At 34.3% G+C, this 18,981-nt stretch overlaps 1 protein-coding gene across 1 annotated transcript; it reads left to right on the top strand.

Moving 5' to 3' along the window:
• Positions 1 to 3,909: 3,909 nt before the first annotated feature.
• On the top strand, positions 3,910 to 18,110 carry LOC137929817 (aspartate aminotransferase, cytoplasmic-like). The gene is made up of 10 exons (XM_068772926.1): positions 3,910 to 4,021; positions 4,825 to 4,932; positions 9,014 to 9,087; positions 10,763 to 10,871; positions 11,523 to 11,740; positions 13,875 to 14,025; positions 15,091 to 15,256; positions 16,633 to 16,704; positions 17,102 to 17,317; positions 17,802 to 18,110. The coding sequence occupies exons 1-10, from the start codon at positions 3,910 to 3,912 to the stop codon at positions 17,986 to 17,988; spliced, it is 1,413 nt and encodes a 470-aa protein (XP_068629027.1). The 3' UTR covers positions 17,989 to 18,110.
• Positions 18,111 to 18,981: the final 871 nt, after the last annotated feature.

Genomic DNA, 18,981 nt, shown 5'->3' on the forward strand with positions numbered 1-18,981 from the left:
TTCTGTACTATTATTTCTGCCTTACACAATAACTTTTTGTGAAAAATAAAATTATTCCACAGATTGTCATATCCGTTTGCCACAGATAAAAAATGAATCATGTGTGTTTTGACAATTTAACTTATTGTTACTAATAATCGATATTTATAAAATCAAATGACAATAGCTTATGATATATTAAAATTGGGAAAATGCTAGTGATTTTTCTAAAGAGAAGACAAGATTCAGGAATGAGAGGATCCGCTGACGATATATAGTAGTTGATAAAGTCCAGCGGATTGACAAGATGCCGCGATAGTGGGCAGGCCACAGAATATATGGCCACGGTTTTAAAGATCTGGAGTGACAATCTTGGAACAACAAGCGCAGAGTTGATTGTCCACCAAAAATATAGACAGACGATCTGGTTAAAGTGAATAAAAATGCAAAAAAGAATATACGATTAAGAATAATTTTTAATGAATATTAGAAGTTTTTCATAAATCCTACTTTTACCTTTGGATTAGCTATCACCCTCATAAATAAAGCCCAAAAATTCGTATTTCGAATATGAAGTTACTTTTGATATAAACTTTTTTTTAAAAATGTGGAGACCCTGAAACCGCTTCTAAAACGACTGAAAGGTTTCTTTCTAATAGCAAGGAGGACAACGAGGAGTATAAAAGCGAAAAAGCCCAAGTGTGGTAAGTAATGTTTTTTTTATAGCAGCCGTAACACATATCGCGTTATAACAAGATAAGATCGTTGAACGATAGTCTATAATTGCAATGATAATTAAAGATAACACTTTATCTAAGAAACGGATGGATCTAGATCAATTTATGTCATTAAGAATTATATTTATTATGAATAAAAAGTAACATACTTAAAAACTATGTTATAGATACCAACATTATATTATTTACGTATCTATGTGTGTTTCAAAGGTAACTTTTTTTGTAAAGCGTACTGAGTTAAAAATATGAAGAAAGTACCTAAAATAAATTAAATTCGCTTTCATTGTTTTGAAGAAGCCGAAAAATGGCTTGATTCATGGATTGCCTCGAAAGATGAGTCATTTTTCCGACGGGGGATTCAATTGCTACCAGAGAGATGGGAGAAAGTGGTCTCTAATGATGGACAATACTTTGAGTAATGTCATAGTAAGCATTGTATTTTAAATATTTTTTTTTTTTGAAAAAAAAAACAGCGAGAACGTATTCAAGGTCCTAATAGAAGAAATATTACTGTAACCAGATGTAACTAGATGTACCAGATGTAAGGATAATTGCGCTAGCGACCGTGCTAAAAGAATTACGAGCGTCGATCGCTTATTTAAAGAAAACAAGTATCCTTGTAACGATGTTTTTGATGAACGTGCAGAAAGATGAATCCCGTCTGTTCGGCTCGGCCCTCATACCGCAAGTCACGTATCACAATTATCCACAGTGTCTGTGTGTTGTAAACTGCATCACAATGTACAAGAAATTCTGTAAAATGTCGTTCACTAGTTTTTATTCGATAAAATCAGCCGCAAGGAACTCCCTGTGTTTTTATTAAAAAATATCTAAGTTTATTATGATAAAAGTACAGTTTGCGAAAACGTTTTTAATAAGACTGTTAAAAAATATTAACCATCACTAAACATTATGATGCATAGCTAAAGTTTCACTAAGTTCACTTTCGAAAACAATATATAAAAATGTGTTTGTAAAAATATTTTTTACCTTATCAAGTAAAAGAAATGTTATTGATTTTTTAAAACTATATTGTTAAGATGCACTCCATATCTTCGGAAACGTTGTACTAAATAACATTCAAGCTTTTTAAAACACGCCTACAAGTTTGATTTGAGCTATTGAAACCGCTGTCTTCTGTTGTCGGATAGTGTGTTTTAATAAACCAACTGTTTTCAGAGACTTAAAGGAGACTGTTCTCAAAATGTTCTTCTTGAATAGTTTGAATATCTTGGTGTAGGATACATCAAGTTGCCTCCACAGGTATCTATGACCCTCGTTTCTGAGTGCTTCAGTTGTTGTGAAGCCCTCCAGCACACAGTACGTCACATCGGCTTTTTTTCATATGGTCTCCCATTATTGGAGTCCTCTCGTTCCGTTACCTCATTTGTGGGACCGGGATATATGTTACAATAGTTTTTTCATATTACATTTTCTCTCTTTTTTTTTTGTTATATTTCATAATTTCTTTGTTTGTTCTTTCTTTCGTCCTTCACATTTTCTTTCGTTCTCACAGCATTCATTTAAATCTCATATACGCCTCGCCTCCCCGGCTATCGGGTTTTCCTGCTACAGCCAGCTTATCGAGAATCTGTTGTTGCCTGTGAGCTATAGCAGCAGAGCAGATTATGAAGATCCTGCTCTTTGAGATGTCCACATAAAAAATCAAGACGTAAAATCTTGACTTCGTGATATCAACTGTCTCTCTTCAATATGCTTTACAGGTTGGTGGATGATAGGCTCCGGCCCATAAACAACCAATGGTAGGCAAATATATCTCTGTACCATAGGAACAAAGAAAATTTAAATTCAAATGTAGAATATATCAAATATCAATAAGATTTTTTCACGAATAACATTGTTATTATAGGCCTATCGTATGCGCTTTATTTGAATAATGAATTCACATGTTATGACATGATCTGATTGTGCAAGTAACGGTTGCGTATTTCGATAAAAATCTTAAATGCGAAAAAGGCACATGTTATCACTCCAAACGATCTAACGAATGCAACCTAGTACAGCTGTGATTTAAAATATAAAAAGTTATCGATAGAAAAGAATACATGCCTGTAAAATATTTTTTAACTCTTTTCCTTATATGCAAATAATAATCTATATGCAACACGTGCCTAATAATTAGCAGAGTGTCACATATCTAGAATTTAACGTATACAGGGAGTACCAGAGTTATGGTACATGAAGAGAAAATACTTTAAATATATTCTTCATCGTCCATTGCAATGCGTAGGCCTCCCCCATAGATATCTAAGGAGGGATATACCATAATCGCCACGTTTGGCAGGCGGGCTAGAGATCGCAGTATGGAATTATGGTACGCAGAGAACGCTGCTGCCCAACGTCTTGAAACTTATTTGTAAGCAGTAACAATCCTGTATAATTAATGCACAAAGTGTGAACTATATAAGATTGTATCCTGGGAATCGAAATCACAAGACAATCCTCTACCGCTGGGCTACCACTATTATAATTATATATATATATATATATATAATTATTATAATATATTATAATTATATTTTGTTGAATGGAGTCATTATTTATGTTTTAAAAGTAATAATTAATTCTTCAGTTTGTTAAAAATCTGTTCCGTGGAACCGACCAAAGGTGAAATTGAAATGGCGACTCATTTTCTTCTAGTCAATCAATAGGTGCTACTGTGTGGAGAAAGACTAGAAGTATTTTACTTGCGGAATTCGTTTGATCAAAATTCCTCTAAAACGAAGTTCTCTTGCATTTTGAGCGCCTTCATAGTTCAATCGTTGCTGAAAGAGATGCTTCCAAAACACTTTTCTCTAAAACAGTAAGCTGTAGTTCCCTTGGATTAATGCCGAAATTTTATAAGTATAAATCAAAACGGAGGTAATATTAAATTGACCGATAGCGGTCTTTCATGTACAGATAAACAATATGAACATAAAAACTGACAAAAATATTAAATAAATATGAAAATTAACTGATTGATAGAATTTAAATAAGTTTCTAAGTCTTAAAAAACCTTTATTTCATAACATTACATTTAATAACTCGTAAAAATTACGAAATTAAAAATATATTGATATAATGATAGTATTTTAATTCAGCAATCGTTGCACATCACTAGTGCATCAAATAAATAAATAGAACGTGAACGACAAATAAGTCAATATCAGTCGATTAAAAACAGAGAGAAATGCGTTCCCGTTTTCAATTTGTCGAACAAGCCCCCCCAATAGAAGCCTTTCAGCTAAGCCGAAATTACGAAGATGACACATCCAGCAATAAAGTCAATTTAACAATTGGAGGTCAGTACATGTACTTTTTTCATTAAATACCTAACTTATTTTTAACGGTTTTTATGGCTTTGACTTAATATTAAATATGCTTTTTAATTTAAAATTAATCGTTTTTTTTTTAAATATTATACCTATTTTGCATTTATCTAAAAAGACATAATTCTATTACAAAATTAAAAACAACGTGCCTTAATATAACTTGTCAAAAAAAACAAGTCTTTAAAACCAAATTTGTTTTAAATTCATAATAATACTACAAATTTAACCTTTTGTCAATATTCTGACATGATACATTCGATAAATATCGTAATGTTTTTTTAAAAATAACTAATATTTAAATATTAATACAAACCTTATTTGTTCCAACTTGTAGAAGTGGTCACTGTAAACGATTATGGGTCATTATCGAATAATATGAATAAATTATAAGTTTATAAAATAAATTTGCGAATAGTCTATTAAAAAAAAACTAACTTTAGGTACTTTTCTATTTAGTTTTCTTTTTTTATTGAGAAAATTCTTAATGTAATAATAGTAGTTTTTAACCGAAATTTTAAATACAAAAAGAAAAAAAAATGATATAAATCAGTTCTCTCAAAAACAAAATACATTTTGATAATGCCGATAATATGACAAATCCTATTGGTGGATTATTTATTATCATGACGGAACATGATGGAAGTTTTGCAATAAATCCTACATATTTTTTGAACATAAATTACAAGAAATAAATAATAATATTAATTTATGTAATTCTCCTACCATTCTATGTATAGTTTTTATCAATCACAATTGTATTTCTGTTACGTTAGCATATAGAGACAGCAATGGAAATCCATGGGTGTTGCCTGTTGTACGGAAAACGGAAGAAATGATGGCAAACGATAAAAATTTACTACACGAATACCTTCCAATTCTCGGTACGTAATTATAATTCTTTATTAATTTATGTGTACAAACAACAGAGAATGCAATATAAAAATACAAGTCTGGTAAACGACCAAATAATCAGTAGGTAAAAAAATCTGTGATATTTGAGGAACGAGGCGAAGGACGTAAGGCGTTGAGTGAACGGAAATAAGTATGACAAAGGATGATAGAATATTGTAGGATGAAAGAAGAGGAAAGATAGATATTACGACGAATAACAGAAGAGTAAATAAAAAAGGAAAGTAAAAAAAAAAATTAAAAAAATATCAAACCCTGTCCTACAAGGAGTATGAAAGGTCTCCAATAAAATATCAAATACATAATCGTTATAAATTCATTGCATCTATTATGTGTACGTCGGTAATTTATATTTAAAGTTAAGTTAAGCTACACTACCTAGCTTACTTTTTGGGGTCGAAATGTTCTCGAATGACGACCATGTGCCCGTAGCCGGCGTGGGCAGGCATTCACTAGAGACCGGCGAAGTAGTAATTTTTTTTATATGGCCTCCGCTATTGGGAGCCTCTCGTACCCCCTATCTAGTTTGGGACAGGGACTTTATTTACACATATTTATTTTTCAGTTTTTGTTCTTTCATTCCTTCTTGCTTTCATCGCCTTCCTTTCCTCAGCTTTTTACTCTTAGGTGGCTAGGTACATTTTTATTTTCCAATCTTTATCTTTATTTTTTGATATCACAGATTTGTTTGGATTTGAACTTTTTAATACATTGCTAGACTTGTCTTATATTCTATTATTATTTGATAAGTTCGTTTACATGTGCATTTATTTCATTTTTGGTTCCAGTTTTTCTATTTATTTTGTTCCTTTTAATAGCATTACATACTACCCTGCGAGCAAACGATGACGAAGTAGTAATAGCCGCCGTAAGTCGCCGGAGGCAGACAAGACCCGTTATCGAGGCGATCTTTCGAGGACGCCCATTCCTTATAGTGGGCGTCTATTTGTTGACATGATGATGATGTTGTTATTATTCGAACATTCTTCAAACGCCAGATAGTATTGTTACTATCAGGCGTTTGAAGAATGTTCGAGAACTGTCTGTCAATATTTCCAAGTCCTATTTTCAAGCCTATGTTTTTTTTTTTTTGGACCCCGCTATTGGGGACCTCTCGTTCCCCTATCTCGTATGGGACAGGGACTTTTTATTTCCAATAATTTATTCATATAATTTTTTATTATTATCATTCTCCTCTTTCATGTATTATATTATCTGTCGTACTGTTTCTTTCGTTCTACAATTTTTCTAGTCTTTCTCTTTCATTCCATTAGCCATACATCCATACTTAACCACTACATTCTAGGTTTCCTTACTATTTTATTTTGCTACATTAGATTTATTGTTCATTCATTTAACACATATTTTCTTTATAATTATCATATTATATTATACTGTTTATTGCACTATAGCCTATGTGTTGAATGTCTTTTATATTCGTCGAATTTTGATCACTATTGGTTTTATATTTGATTTTTGATTCTAAATAATACACCAGAAGTGGTTCTCGTCGATATAGCAGGAGTGGAGCGGTGGTGAACAATTCTACTCCATGGCGGTAGGATATAGGAGCAGGTAGGACATAGGAGCGCTGAGATAAGCCCGTACTTGTGATTACTCGCTCATTTGGTCCTAGAGACTATGCTCTGGCAGACGGATCCGAAAAAGTTCACTGCCCTGGTTAGATAGAGGCCGAGAAGTGAAGTGTGTTAGGTTCTAGCCGGCCTTTACTTCCGAGGAGAAGGAATTTTTTTTCTTATCGAAGCATCTCCCCCATTAAAACAAAACCTTGAAATAAGATAATGAGTAAATAAAAGTTCAAAGTATTCAAAAATCTTTATTATCGTTATCATTATGAAAAAATCAGTACAATCTTTGATGTTGAAAGTGATAAATCTAGATTATGCCGCATAAATAATTTTATCAATTATAGTCTAATTACGCGTGAACATGTGATCAGTAGCAACTGGTTGAATGGGTGTCGGCAATCCGGGGTCCTCTTTCGAATCGACATTTAACGCGTCTGGTGGGACGGCCTAAGCCAAAACGGGACACTGTCACTTCGATAAGTTAATAAAAATAAAAAATCTATATTGATTTCGTAAAAATATATGCGTGAACAATAACCACAGTTAAATGTCTGACTGCAGTAGTTAGAAATTCTACTCGTTTCGCAGTTAACCTCTTCTGAATAGAAACATGATAAAAGCTGTACACAAAGACGAAATAATTACGAGTAAAAATATGATTTCAAAATATTAAAAAATAAGACGTGAGCAATAATAACAATTAAGTTCATTTCAGACTTAAATAGGTCCATAGAATATTAGTAAGTATGAATTTTTCTTCAAAGCCATGTTGGTAATATGTTAGCATTTTATAAATTTTAAAAATAAAAAATATGAATTTTAAAAAAGAACTTAAGAATTTGTTTTGTAGTGTACCAGATGTGAATCATACTAGATAGCAGCCATCTTTAGAATTCCATTGGTACTAGTTTGGAGACATTCACTGCCGAACGGTAGGGATCTAGTTTTACTGTGATTGGCAGGAAAGCGGCCTTAGTAGCTGGTATAACTGGACCAATAAAACTGTCTTTAAAACAGAGTTCCCCAAACTTTTTTGTATTGGGGTCTACCCTTGCCATGTTTTTCCGTGTTGGGTAGACCCCCTACTTACCTGATATTGGTTTCCTGTAAAATTCTAACTGTAGTGAAGTTTAGTGTTAAAAATTTAAAGTAAAAACACATGTTAATGTGTACATTTATTGATTGAATTTAGATTAAAACTACTCAAAATAAAATTTTGTATCTGTTATGTAAAATATACGTAACAAACCACAAAGCGAATACCAACATCCTACACCTTACACAATTTTATAAACATATATAATAATGGTTTTACTTCATAGGTACTTTTATAAATAATGTAAATGTTTTGATATTATAAGATAGTATGATGTAAGTAAATAGGTACTATCAGTGTATGTGTTGAGATCCACTATCGCGAACCCCCATTTTCATTTCATGGACCCCCTTTTTTTTTACTGACGTAGACCCCTTGCAGGTTGTCATAGACCCCTAGAGGTCGATAAAGACCACTTTGGGAATCACTGATCTAAAGACTAATAAAACAGTTGCATATTGTAAACTGGAATTAGTTTTACTAAGGCCTTTTTTGTCATTTCTTTTTAGACACGGCTATTTTCGAAAGTAATAAATACATAATTTTTTATATACCGTCCTCATACCGCGCCACTGTTTTTTAAGAAAAAAAAATTGTAAATATTTTTGATATCGTTAAAAATATATCTTGTATCATTAAATATAAAAACTATGTGATATCTAATCGGTTGTCGGTGGGTGGCGTGATTGCGTACACAAACATATCGCACGGTGACAGACAAGTCTGAACTTGGGAATTTCGTGTATCACAGACAAACTGTTTACAATTACGGTTTAGAGATACACTAGATTTTGTATTTGGATGAATTTGAATTATTAAAAAACGTTAAAAAAATTATAAACATCTAATAGATTCAGGCGTTTCTTTGTGGAAGTAATATATAGCTACTTCCGCTATGTAGCAGTAGTCGTGCAATAAAGTGCACCGCCCGCCAGCCCGCTGAAAAATGCGCATGGTAGTGTGCACACGACATAGAGCGCAGAACAGATGGCAGTTATGGCATCAATGTACCATAGTAAAGACTACCTGGCAAGAGCAGTGGACCACCACCAAAGAAATCCAAGTTCGACCTTGTTAAGGTCGTCAGAACACGTTAGATTAAGGCTGCTTTCAACTGGTCAACAGATCCACTGTTGGAACATAAGTCACCTTCATAGATTGGTTGAATCCTACGTCTGATGATGATATAAACAATTAGTAAGTGAATTTCTTCTGCTAATTGTTTGTCTTCTGACAAATTAATTTTGACTGCAATGAAATTAAAACAAAATCTGCAATCACTGTTCGTGTTCTATAGAAAGACAGTGATTGCTTTAATAATAAATGTATATGTAAATGCACAAACCTTTAAATGGCTTTATTATACAGGTACTGAGCAGTTTTCCTCCGCATCGGTGTCACTGCTTCTTGGCGAAGATAACCCTGCCATTGCCGCCGGTCGGGTAAGTGTTTTTTTTTATTTTATAACATTATAAGCTATTAGAGGGCGGAGGTGTGTTACCGCCCGGACTCGTTGGAAAGGAAATTGATAGCTAAGATTGATCGAGATAGTGTATTCTCATATGTACAAAGAGCATTTACGATTTACACGACCGTTACAATCGCAGCAACCACATCAACGATGGCGTTCGAATTTGAATTCGAACGTTTGAATTTAAATTCGAACGCGCACAGAATTATTTGACATAAAAGTATTGTGGTTTTAATGGCCAGCAATACGGGGCGCGAACACATCATTATTTATTTCAATTAATCAATTTAAATTGCTAATCGATTTTACTTTGTGTTGCTTAAAACAATTATTAGTACATTTAATAACTTTATCAAATTTAAAATGTGAATAAATATTTTTCAATTAAATAAGAATTGCATGGCTTAAGTTTGTTACATCTCGTTTAGCGTTTGTGAAGTAATTATGTGTTTTAGTTAATAAACAATCAATTACAGGGATTAAATGAAATAATTATTGAGGTAGTCAGATCAATCTTTTAGATAGCGCTATCGATACATTTCCACAGACTTTATCCTAAGCTGGATAAAAATTTAGATACTTTTTTAATTGTAATGAAATTGAATGTAGTGATTTTTTATTGGTAATGATCAGATCGTGGAAGGAAGAGCCATTTACCGGAATTAATAATCAAACGCATCTGTCGATGTGTTTTTTCATAGATTCCGACATAACAAAAATCGAAAAATTTAAAATATTAAGGTTACAGACGACTAGTAATCCTGTTTTAGGTTGGTTGTAAATAGGTGTGAAGAATTCGTAGACTAAGAAATATAATGTTAATTTTGTTTACCACTAGAATCAGTGTAAATACCACTAAAGCAAACGGTACCCATTTATCGCAAAAAAACTGGGCTAAAATATGAAATTATCCTTAAAAAACTTTTTCCATATATTATATTTATGTTCGTTCAGGCCAGAGTCCATTTGTAACGCGGCCATGACAAAAGGATTTTTCCCTAGTCAGAGGAAGAGTTCGGAGGACATAGGATTTTAGAAACCCTCTAAACCAACAAATAACCCCGCGTATACCGGCGAAAATTTTCGAAAAATTAATTCTATTTCAAATTAGGAAACTCATGGAAGCGATAGAACTCCTAATTCTCGACAGGCATTGTACGAAGCATTTCACAGCCGTCGACAGTGTGGAGGACGACCCATATTTGACAGGGATTACGAATCTCCGATCATTCTAGAAAGTAGAGTGCTGAAGCTTCTTCCGTCACTTTTCCTCCTAGAGCTAATACTTTTCGAAGTAGAAGTTATATTAGACAGCCAATAGCAACCGACCAAGTTGAGATTCGGTCCTCTTGGGACACCCTTGTGTCGGAATGCTAAACAGGTAGTCCCGACGAGAAGCAGCTAAAGCCAAGGTTCGTCTTAGCTTTGCGGTTTTCCAATCCGACTAAACTGTATGTAACAACCCGAGCCGAACTCCTCGGGGAAGACTCTAGCTTCACTACCTTGTCAAATATTTAGATTAAACACCCTCTGCGCCCTGACTGTTCGAACTCGCAAAATGTACAAATGTCATTTGGGCAACAAGGTCAAAAAATTTACTCAGGCGTTCGAAAAAGCTTTTATAGCCTCTATTGTGGTTTGTCTAGGCTTTTGGCATCCAAACACTCTCCGGGACGGGTGGTCTTCGCGTCGGAGCGGAGTTCCTCAACAAGCTCCTCGATTATAACACATTTTACTACTCCGACCCCACATGGCGTATGTATTATTTTGTTTTATTCATGCAATCACATCTACCACTTGTGATATGCCTATTAGTACCATAAATCTTTGCACATTTGTAGTTTTTTGTACATAAGTTAGATAATTTCTATATTAATGAAATCGATTTGTCATTTTTCATTGTTTTTAATTTTGTTAGTAGATATTTAATTATTGTTATTTTGAAAGAGTACGTTCCTAATACACATTTACGTACGTTATGTATACTGCTTTAATTATTTTTGTACAGATTCCATTTTATACTACGCTGTTATGGTTATCAAAATTCTTTGTCTCTCCTGGCACCTTCATTCTCACTGCTGAGGGTCATGACCCCCTGAACACGGGGATAACTCAGTCTTCATTATGGTGCACTATCTGTTTCTATCTTTGTCATTGTGCACCGCAATTTAAAATTGTCGAGTATAGCGGATCAGTTTTAACTATCAGGATATTGGACATTGATAAGTTTTTAATTTAATTGTTAACAATAAATCCGTGATAAAAGTTCGAATTCGGATCAAACTCAAGCGTGTTTTTTGTGATCGCTTTCACAATATTCTCTACTATTCTGTTACGCAGGAGGAGTATAAATAAATAAGATCTTCTTTCTTAAACATGTTTTACAATTTATTTTTGAATTTAAAGAAAATCACCACCACGTGTTTGTAAGCGCCGGTTTCATACAACCGCGCACGTACCGCTACTGGGATCCGAAAACTCGCGCCATCGACTTCACCGGTCTGATCGAGGATCTAAGGAACGCCCCGATGAACTCTGTTATCATCCTGCACGTATGCGGGCATAATCCCACTGGCGTCGATCCCACGTATGAGCAGTGGGAGAAGATTGCTGATGTTATGCAGGTGAGCAAAATATAAAGGTTCTTAGATAGTAATGTTAGTAGCATATGTTACATTGATAATATTTTTTTATTTTTTTATTACTCTTTATTCTATACGTAACATGAGAAAGAAAATTTTTGTGTTAAATAACATAAAAAGTACAATAAACGGTGTTATCACTCGAGGAAATTTCTTAGAGACGATCATAGTATGAGTTACCGTCCGGAAGGTTAATAACAATACAAAGTCTGAAGTAAAAAAGTGCTAAAGAAGTTAATAAAATGTTAAAACTAATGTATGGTGATAATGTGGTGACTTTGAAGGCTGCTTACGGGTAGTTCTTGGCCGCCTTCGACCTTAAAAACCTATAAAAAACATGCGAAAATGGTTCGATTAAACAGCCTATTGATTTGAGAGCTTGCCAAGGAACTAAACATCTCGTATAGGTCCGTGCAAAGTATATTAACTAATTTCGAAATACGTTCCTATACTTTAGTGTGACATGCAGAAGGAAAATTGTATGTTAGTTTGCTACGATTTAAAGAGTCTTCTTGACTTGGCTTATCCGGATATCACGGGCGAAATTATGACTGGAGATTAAAATTAGGTATATGGCTATAACTCTGAAACAAAGATAAGAATTTTCAATGAAAAACAAGTGTTTCACCTCGCCCTAAGAGGGCATAATGCGATCAGAGTTCGTTCCAAGGAAACGCTTGTGAACTCCAAATATCACAAGGGCTTATTTGTAGTTATCATATTTCTTTTCCTCGTACATGCACCGTGCCATACATCGCCACTGATTCGCATGTTTTTGGCAAAAAAATATATATAACTGTCTGTCCACACCTGCCTTACTTTCCGAATTTAGAAACATGCGATTTCTGGCTTTTTCCCAAAAATAAAAACCGTTAAAAATAATTAGTCACCGTATTGTTTTATCATACTTCGTATATCGTACATCGACACCGATAAATAAAATTACAAGACGATTGCGCTGTGATACGGTGAAATATTATTTTAATCAGACATTAATATGAAAAATTATAATAAGATTTGCCTTTTGAAAATTATTTATTGTCACAAAGTGACTATGTGATCTCAGTTTTCACTTCGATAGGCGCTCAAAAAAGAGATCAAGGGAATCACATGTTAAGATGCATTGAGGTGCTTTCTGTGGACAGCAAGCTCCTATAAAGAGGTCTCAAGGTCTATATGGACATAACGTACCCAGATTAGGGGTAGTGCTAGCAAAAGCAATGTTGTGTGCTTGCAAATGATACAAAATATCAACCACATGAACATTGCAAACGCTTCATAGCTTGAAGGAACAACGAAATACATGAGTAGTTAATCAAAACAATATTGGCTGATAACAACCAAAGCTTCTTTTTGCATGATTTATTAAAATTAATGTGGTTAAATAATTGAAGCAAAACCACGTGCTGAGATTTGACATTAGTGAGACATCAGACTGCTGCTCTATTACAACCCACGTTCACATAACACATAAGTTGAAAAGTCGCAAGCCTGCACATAGATGGCGCCAGTTTTATTGCATTCAAGACTTTTACACCTCAAAAACTAATGTTCAAAAGACAGCTTTTAAAATTTCATGTTATTCTATTTATTAGGTCGTGAGTTATACATAATGTTATAATATTATGTGGTAAGAACGTCGATCCTTTTATTGTTTTAAAAATAATGTATAAAATAGTATCTTTTGTTCTTATTTTAAACTTCCAACACGTTTACATTACTATTAACACATTACAGTTTTACGACTGATTCTAGACGATAACATAACAAAAAAAAAGTTTGATGTGAGCAAAGATCTTATCTGAACTTTTGCTACATTCTTAACGTCTTTTAAATTCTGTATATTACAAAATTGGAAACCTCGTTATAAATTAAGGATAAGATGCACCTCTAAATGCAAACATATAAATCTCCATTGTAATAGATTTTTTTAATAATAAATATTTATATTACATAGTTTAATATTACTTACCATTTCTCATACAACCAGCCATACGTTCTGTTTTCGCTTGTCCACTTCGATTTTAAATTGCAGACCAATGTCGATTACATTTATACCCCATATAATGGAAATTTAATGAAAAACAATATAAGGGTATTACATGAACACTTGCAGGAAAGGAACTTGTTCCCGTTCTTCGATAGCGCCTACCAAGGACTAACATCCGGGGACTTAGACCGCGACGCCTGGGCAGTGCGCTACTTCGTCAAGCGTGGCTTCGAACTCGCCTGCTCGCAGTCCTATGCCAAAAACTTAGGACTTTACAGTAAGTAGTAATTTCGAAGATAAAAAACTATGTGACGATATCTTTGAATATCCATAAACAGGTCCAGGATTCTTCCTAGGGCCGGTTCGTCTTGAGGTAATAACAACAAAGTAGAAATGTGTATATTTATTCGAGCATCGTATTTTATTTTTGTGGAATTGCCCTTTTCGATGCACCGCTGGCAATGAGGTAATGTTGCCCCTACACAAGTATCTTTTTCTGCCGCGTAAACGTTTTCTATCTTTCTTATAAAACCAAGTTTACAGGACGATTGATTAGAAATGTAAAAGGTTTAAAAGGGTAGGGATTGCTGTTGTGCTGTCAATTAATGAAAGCTACACTTTATACACGAAAGTTTCAGATATAATAGATAACTTGTTCTTCTATCTTTCTAGGGCCGATAGGTCTTGTAACAACAATATGAAGTCCAAAGTAAAAGTGTGCATATTGATTTAACTTAGCACATATTTATACCGATTCTTAAAACTACGAAAACAGTAGTATTGTAGAGCGACCTCTTTTACCCGACGTAAGCATAAAACGGGACGTAAATGAGGCGAGTTATGAAAGGGATACAAAAAATGAAATGTAATGAAAAAAATGAATATTTCGTAAATAAATTGTTATTGTAACTGTTATCCCTGTGTATCCAGGACAGGGAAAGTACAAGAAATCCCCAATAGCGGGGGCCTCAGAAAAATATATATAAAATGTAATATATCTCCTGAAAACTTAATAATATAATAAGAAAAAGGATTTTCAAAATTCGGATTACTACTTATTATAATTAATAATTACCCGTAGAATCTTTAAAGATTTTTGTTAGCGAATTATCTATATATTCAACTCTTTAGAGAATATATATCTATAATATAACCAATCATACTGTTCTCGTAAATACTCGGCTGAAGACGTAAAATATAGACCGCAGTACAGAATAAGTCATTACAAATTAAAGTTCACTGTGTTCCGTTCTTTATTCTTTATAATAATATTGTTTGTCTGGTATCAATGTATATGGCTCCATATTTAGTCCATTTCTTATAATAAAATATATATTTACAGATGAGCGTGTTGGCAATTTGACCGTAGTCATGTCTGACTCTGAATTCGTGGCATCAACTAAATCTCAATTGACACGCATAGTGTGCAGGATGTATTCAAACCCTCCAGCACACGGAGCTCGTATAGTCACAGCGATTCTTACCAGCGAACAGCTTTACAACGAATGGTAATAAAACTTTATTTTTCAAGAATCTTCTACCTATGGAATTCTTATATGCATATATTAGGTTGTCAAATATCTCCCTTCCGCCTTTTTGTCTTTTGAATTTCGCGGCTATGTACAAAGCGCTACAGAGCTCGTATATGGCAATACTATACATAATTTGAAAGGTCTTGACATAACCTACAAAACATGATGCATGATTAGTTTGGATATTGCGTTCAACAGTTATAGACGTGTAAACATGGAGTTCACTAACGCCGAAATTCGCGCTATTTTAAAGTTTTCCTTCGTTAAAAGCAAATCCGCTAGAGAAACGTTCCGTGAGATTAATGGTGTTTTGGGGAATGGTACTCTATCACCTCGAACCGCGGAGGAATGGTTTCGACGATTCAGAGCCGGCGAAAACGACACCATGGATAAGCCAGCCGGCGGAAGACCTGTGACGACAAATACCGATCAAATCATGGACTACATCGAGTTAGACCGGCATGTGGCATCTCGTGACATCGCCCAGGAGATGGGAGTTAGTCACCAAACCATTTTAAACCATCTGCAGAAGGCTGGATACAAAAAAAAGCTTGATGTTTGGGTGCCGCATGATTTGACGCAACAAAACCTTCTGGACCGAATCAACGCCTGCGATATGCTGCTGAAACGGAACGAACTCGACCCATTCTTGAAGCGGATGGTGACTGGCGACGAAAAATGGATCACATACGACAATATTAAGCGAAAACGGTTGTGGTCGAAGGCCGGTGAATCGTCCCAAACAGTGGCCAAGCCGGGATTGACGGCCAGGAAGGTTTTGCTGTGTGTTTGGTGGGATTGGAAGGGAATCATCCACTATGAGCTGCTCCCATATGGCCAGACGCTTAATTCTACCATCTACTGCGAACAACTGGACCGCTTGAAGCAGGCGATCGACCAGAAGCGTCCAGAATTGGCCAACAGGAAGGGTGTAGTGTTCCACCAGGACAACGCCAGACCACACACTTCATTGATGACTCGTTTGAAGCTACGGGAGCTCGGATGGGAGGTTTTATCACATCCACCATATAGCCCGGACATAGCGCCAAGTTATTACCACCTGTTCCTGTCCATGGCGAACGCCCTTGGTGGTGTAAAGTTGAACTCAAAAGAGGTTTGTGAAAAGTGGCTGTCCGATTTCTTCGCAAATAAGGAGGGGGGCTTCTACGAGGGAGGTATTATGAAGTTGCCGTCTAGATGGAAACAGATTATCGAACAAAACGCCGCATATTTGAACTAAATCCGATCACTGCAACACTTTTTATAAAGCATTGAATAAAGAGCAAAAAAGCGGAAGGGAGATATTTGACAACCTTATATATAGAATTGATTAAATCTTGTTTTGTTTTCAGGAAAAACCAATTGAGGGAAATGGCCGCTAGAGTAGCAGATATGAGAGTGGAGTTAAGAGATGAACTGACTAGGTGATTATCGAATATTATGTTATTAATATTCTCGTCCCAAATAGTGTAATAATATCGATAGCTAATTTGGCGGATGCATATTAAATAAAGTATTTGTAACCTGTGTTATTGGCCAGAGGTAATATTACGTTATCTGGGTGAACATTAAAAAAAAAATTTAAAATTTCTATTATGAAATTTAAATATGACTTATTTAATTTGTTGTGGGAATTAAAAAATACTAACTATATATTTGCATTGAATTTACATTTCGTTTTAACCTTATTATTCCTTTACATTCAGTCTTTACGCTGTTTATTTTGTTATAAATTGTATTGATTATTAAATATACAGTTAACGTTTTTATTTAACAACTGCGAGAGGAAGTAATGATTTCAAAATTAATTACCATCAACAGATTGAACACCCCCGGTAACTGGGACCACATAGTAAATCAGATTGGAATGTTCTCGTACACGGGGCTTACAGAGCAGCAGTGCGAGTACCTCATCCAGGAGTACCACATCTATCTGCTACGTACTGGACGCATCAACATCTGCGGCCTCAACCCTGGCAATGTGGAGTACGTCGCGCGTGCCATCAACGATGCCGTCAACAAGTTTCCCACCGCGCTGTAAGCACTTACTCCTATATTTAGTACATATGGCTTTTTTTGTTAGAAAACTTTATAATGATCCCACTGTTGGGGTATTATAACCCTACTTAGACCATGATGTCGCTCGGAGATTAAAGTACGATTTAAAGTTTGTACCAAAAAGTTTAGATGACTCTTTCGGAAATCAAGTAGCAATATTAAATCCATTGACTAAATATTTCATCAAATATCATTGAAAATGTTACTTTAATTCTTAATCGAGTTCCGACAACTATTTTCCCTATAGCAGCAGTTCCTCACATTATTTCTACTGTCAAAGTGAAAATCAGTTTAATGTCACATTTGAAAGTAATAAGTTTTTTTTTTAAAGTTGAAGTTGAAAAATTATGTTCTTGAATCATGGAATATTTGGTTCGGCCATGTTAATCATTAACGTATATATCTATCGCTTATAATTTGTGAAAGGAAATAGAAAATCAAATTAAAATCGATTTCTTTACAGATATGAAACGAAAGTCACAAAAATTCCAGCACAAAAAATTCACACTTTTAAGCCTAAAACCAATAGCAGTTTTCATCTACGAAATAAGAAGGCCTACAAAATAGACGACGGAAGCGATAACTTGCAAAAACACGTAGCTTTCACGCTCCATATTGCTGGCCACTACAACCGCAACATTTTTATGTAAAATCATTCTTGGGCATTCGAATTCAAATTCGAACGCCGATTCAAATTCTTTATTTATTAAAATCATTCTTGAGCATTTGAATTAAAAATCGAACGCCGATTTAAATTCTTTATTTATTAAAATCATTCTTAAGAATTTGAATTAAAATTCGAACGCCGATTTAAATTTTTTTTTAATTAAAATCATTCTTTGGCATTTGAAGTCAAATTCGAACGTCGATTTACTTTTTTTAAGTAAAATCATTCTTTCTATTCAAATTCAAATGCTAAAGAAAGATTTTATTCAAAAGTATTATGGCCGTAGTGGCCAGCAATACGAAACGTGAACGCTACACATACGACTTGGCAACTACAACAAACAGAAGAGTAAGAAAATAAGAATACCCGCATAGTTAATTTTGTTTAAAATAGTTCGTATATTATTTTTAAGTTACAAATAAAATCTCGTTACGTTTTATTTATATATTTTATTTCATGACAATCGATACCCAGTGCAAACGCATTGCATAGTACTAGGCATTTAATTAGGCACACAGGGCAGAAGAATAGGAGTTCGGTACGGTTTTGTAGAGAGCTGTCTTAATTGCATAGAGCTCCGGCAACTTGATAATAGCAATATATAAAAATGTTTCTTTACAAAATAGAACCTCGTTGAATATTTCGCATCTGTTATCGACGTGCCAAATCAGATGCCGGATCCTATATATCTTAAACAAAGATCTTAAAGAGGATTGGAAAATGTTCCATGTCACGACGACATGACATTCCATTATGGAACATGTGTTTTTATTGTTGTCTTACTGACAAAATATTTTAAAGAATATTCAGCTCACCCGTGATTAAGGAATTCTTACCATTGATATTAACCTCAAGGTTCGGGCGCGAAAAAGGCCTTCATTACATTTTACAATAAAAAGATTAACGATGACCATGCATTTATTAAAGGTAAAAAACAAGGTTTTGATAAATAAAACAAAACTGTTTCTTATCAATC

Source organism: Battus philenor, unplaced genomic scaffold, assembly GCF_028537555.1.
Source record: "Battus philenor isolate CCGP_79_NKW_IND1 unplaced genomic scaffold, ilBatPhil1.0.hap1 SCAF_5, whole genome shotgun sequence".
Lineage (NCBI taxonomy): Eukaryota > Metazoa > Arthropoda > Insecta > Lepidoptera > Papilionidae > Battus > Battus philenor.

Coding starts and splice junctions, on each gene's coding strand:
- LOC137929817 (XM_068772926.1), top strand. CDS start 3,910: ATGCGTTCCCGTTTTCAATTTGTCGAACAAGCCCCCCCAATAGAAGCC. Junction 10,872..11,522: donor CTACTCCGACCCCACATGGC/GTATGTATTATT, acceptor TTGAATTTAAAG/AAAATCACCACCACGTGTTT. Junction 15,257..16,632: donor GAACAGCTTTACAACGAATG/GTAATAAAACTT, acceptor TTTTGTTTTCAG/GAAAAACCAATTGAGGGAAA.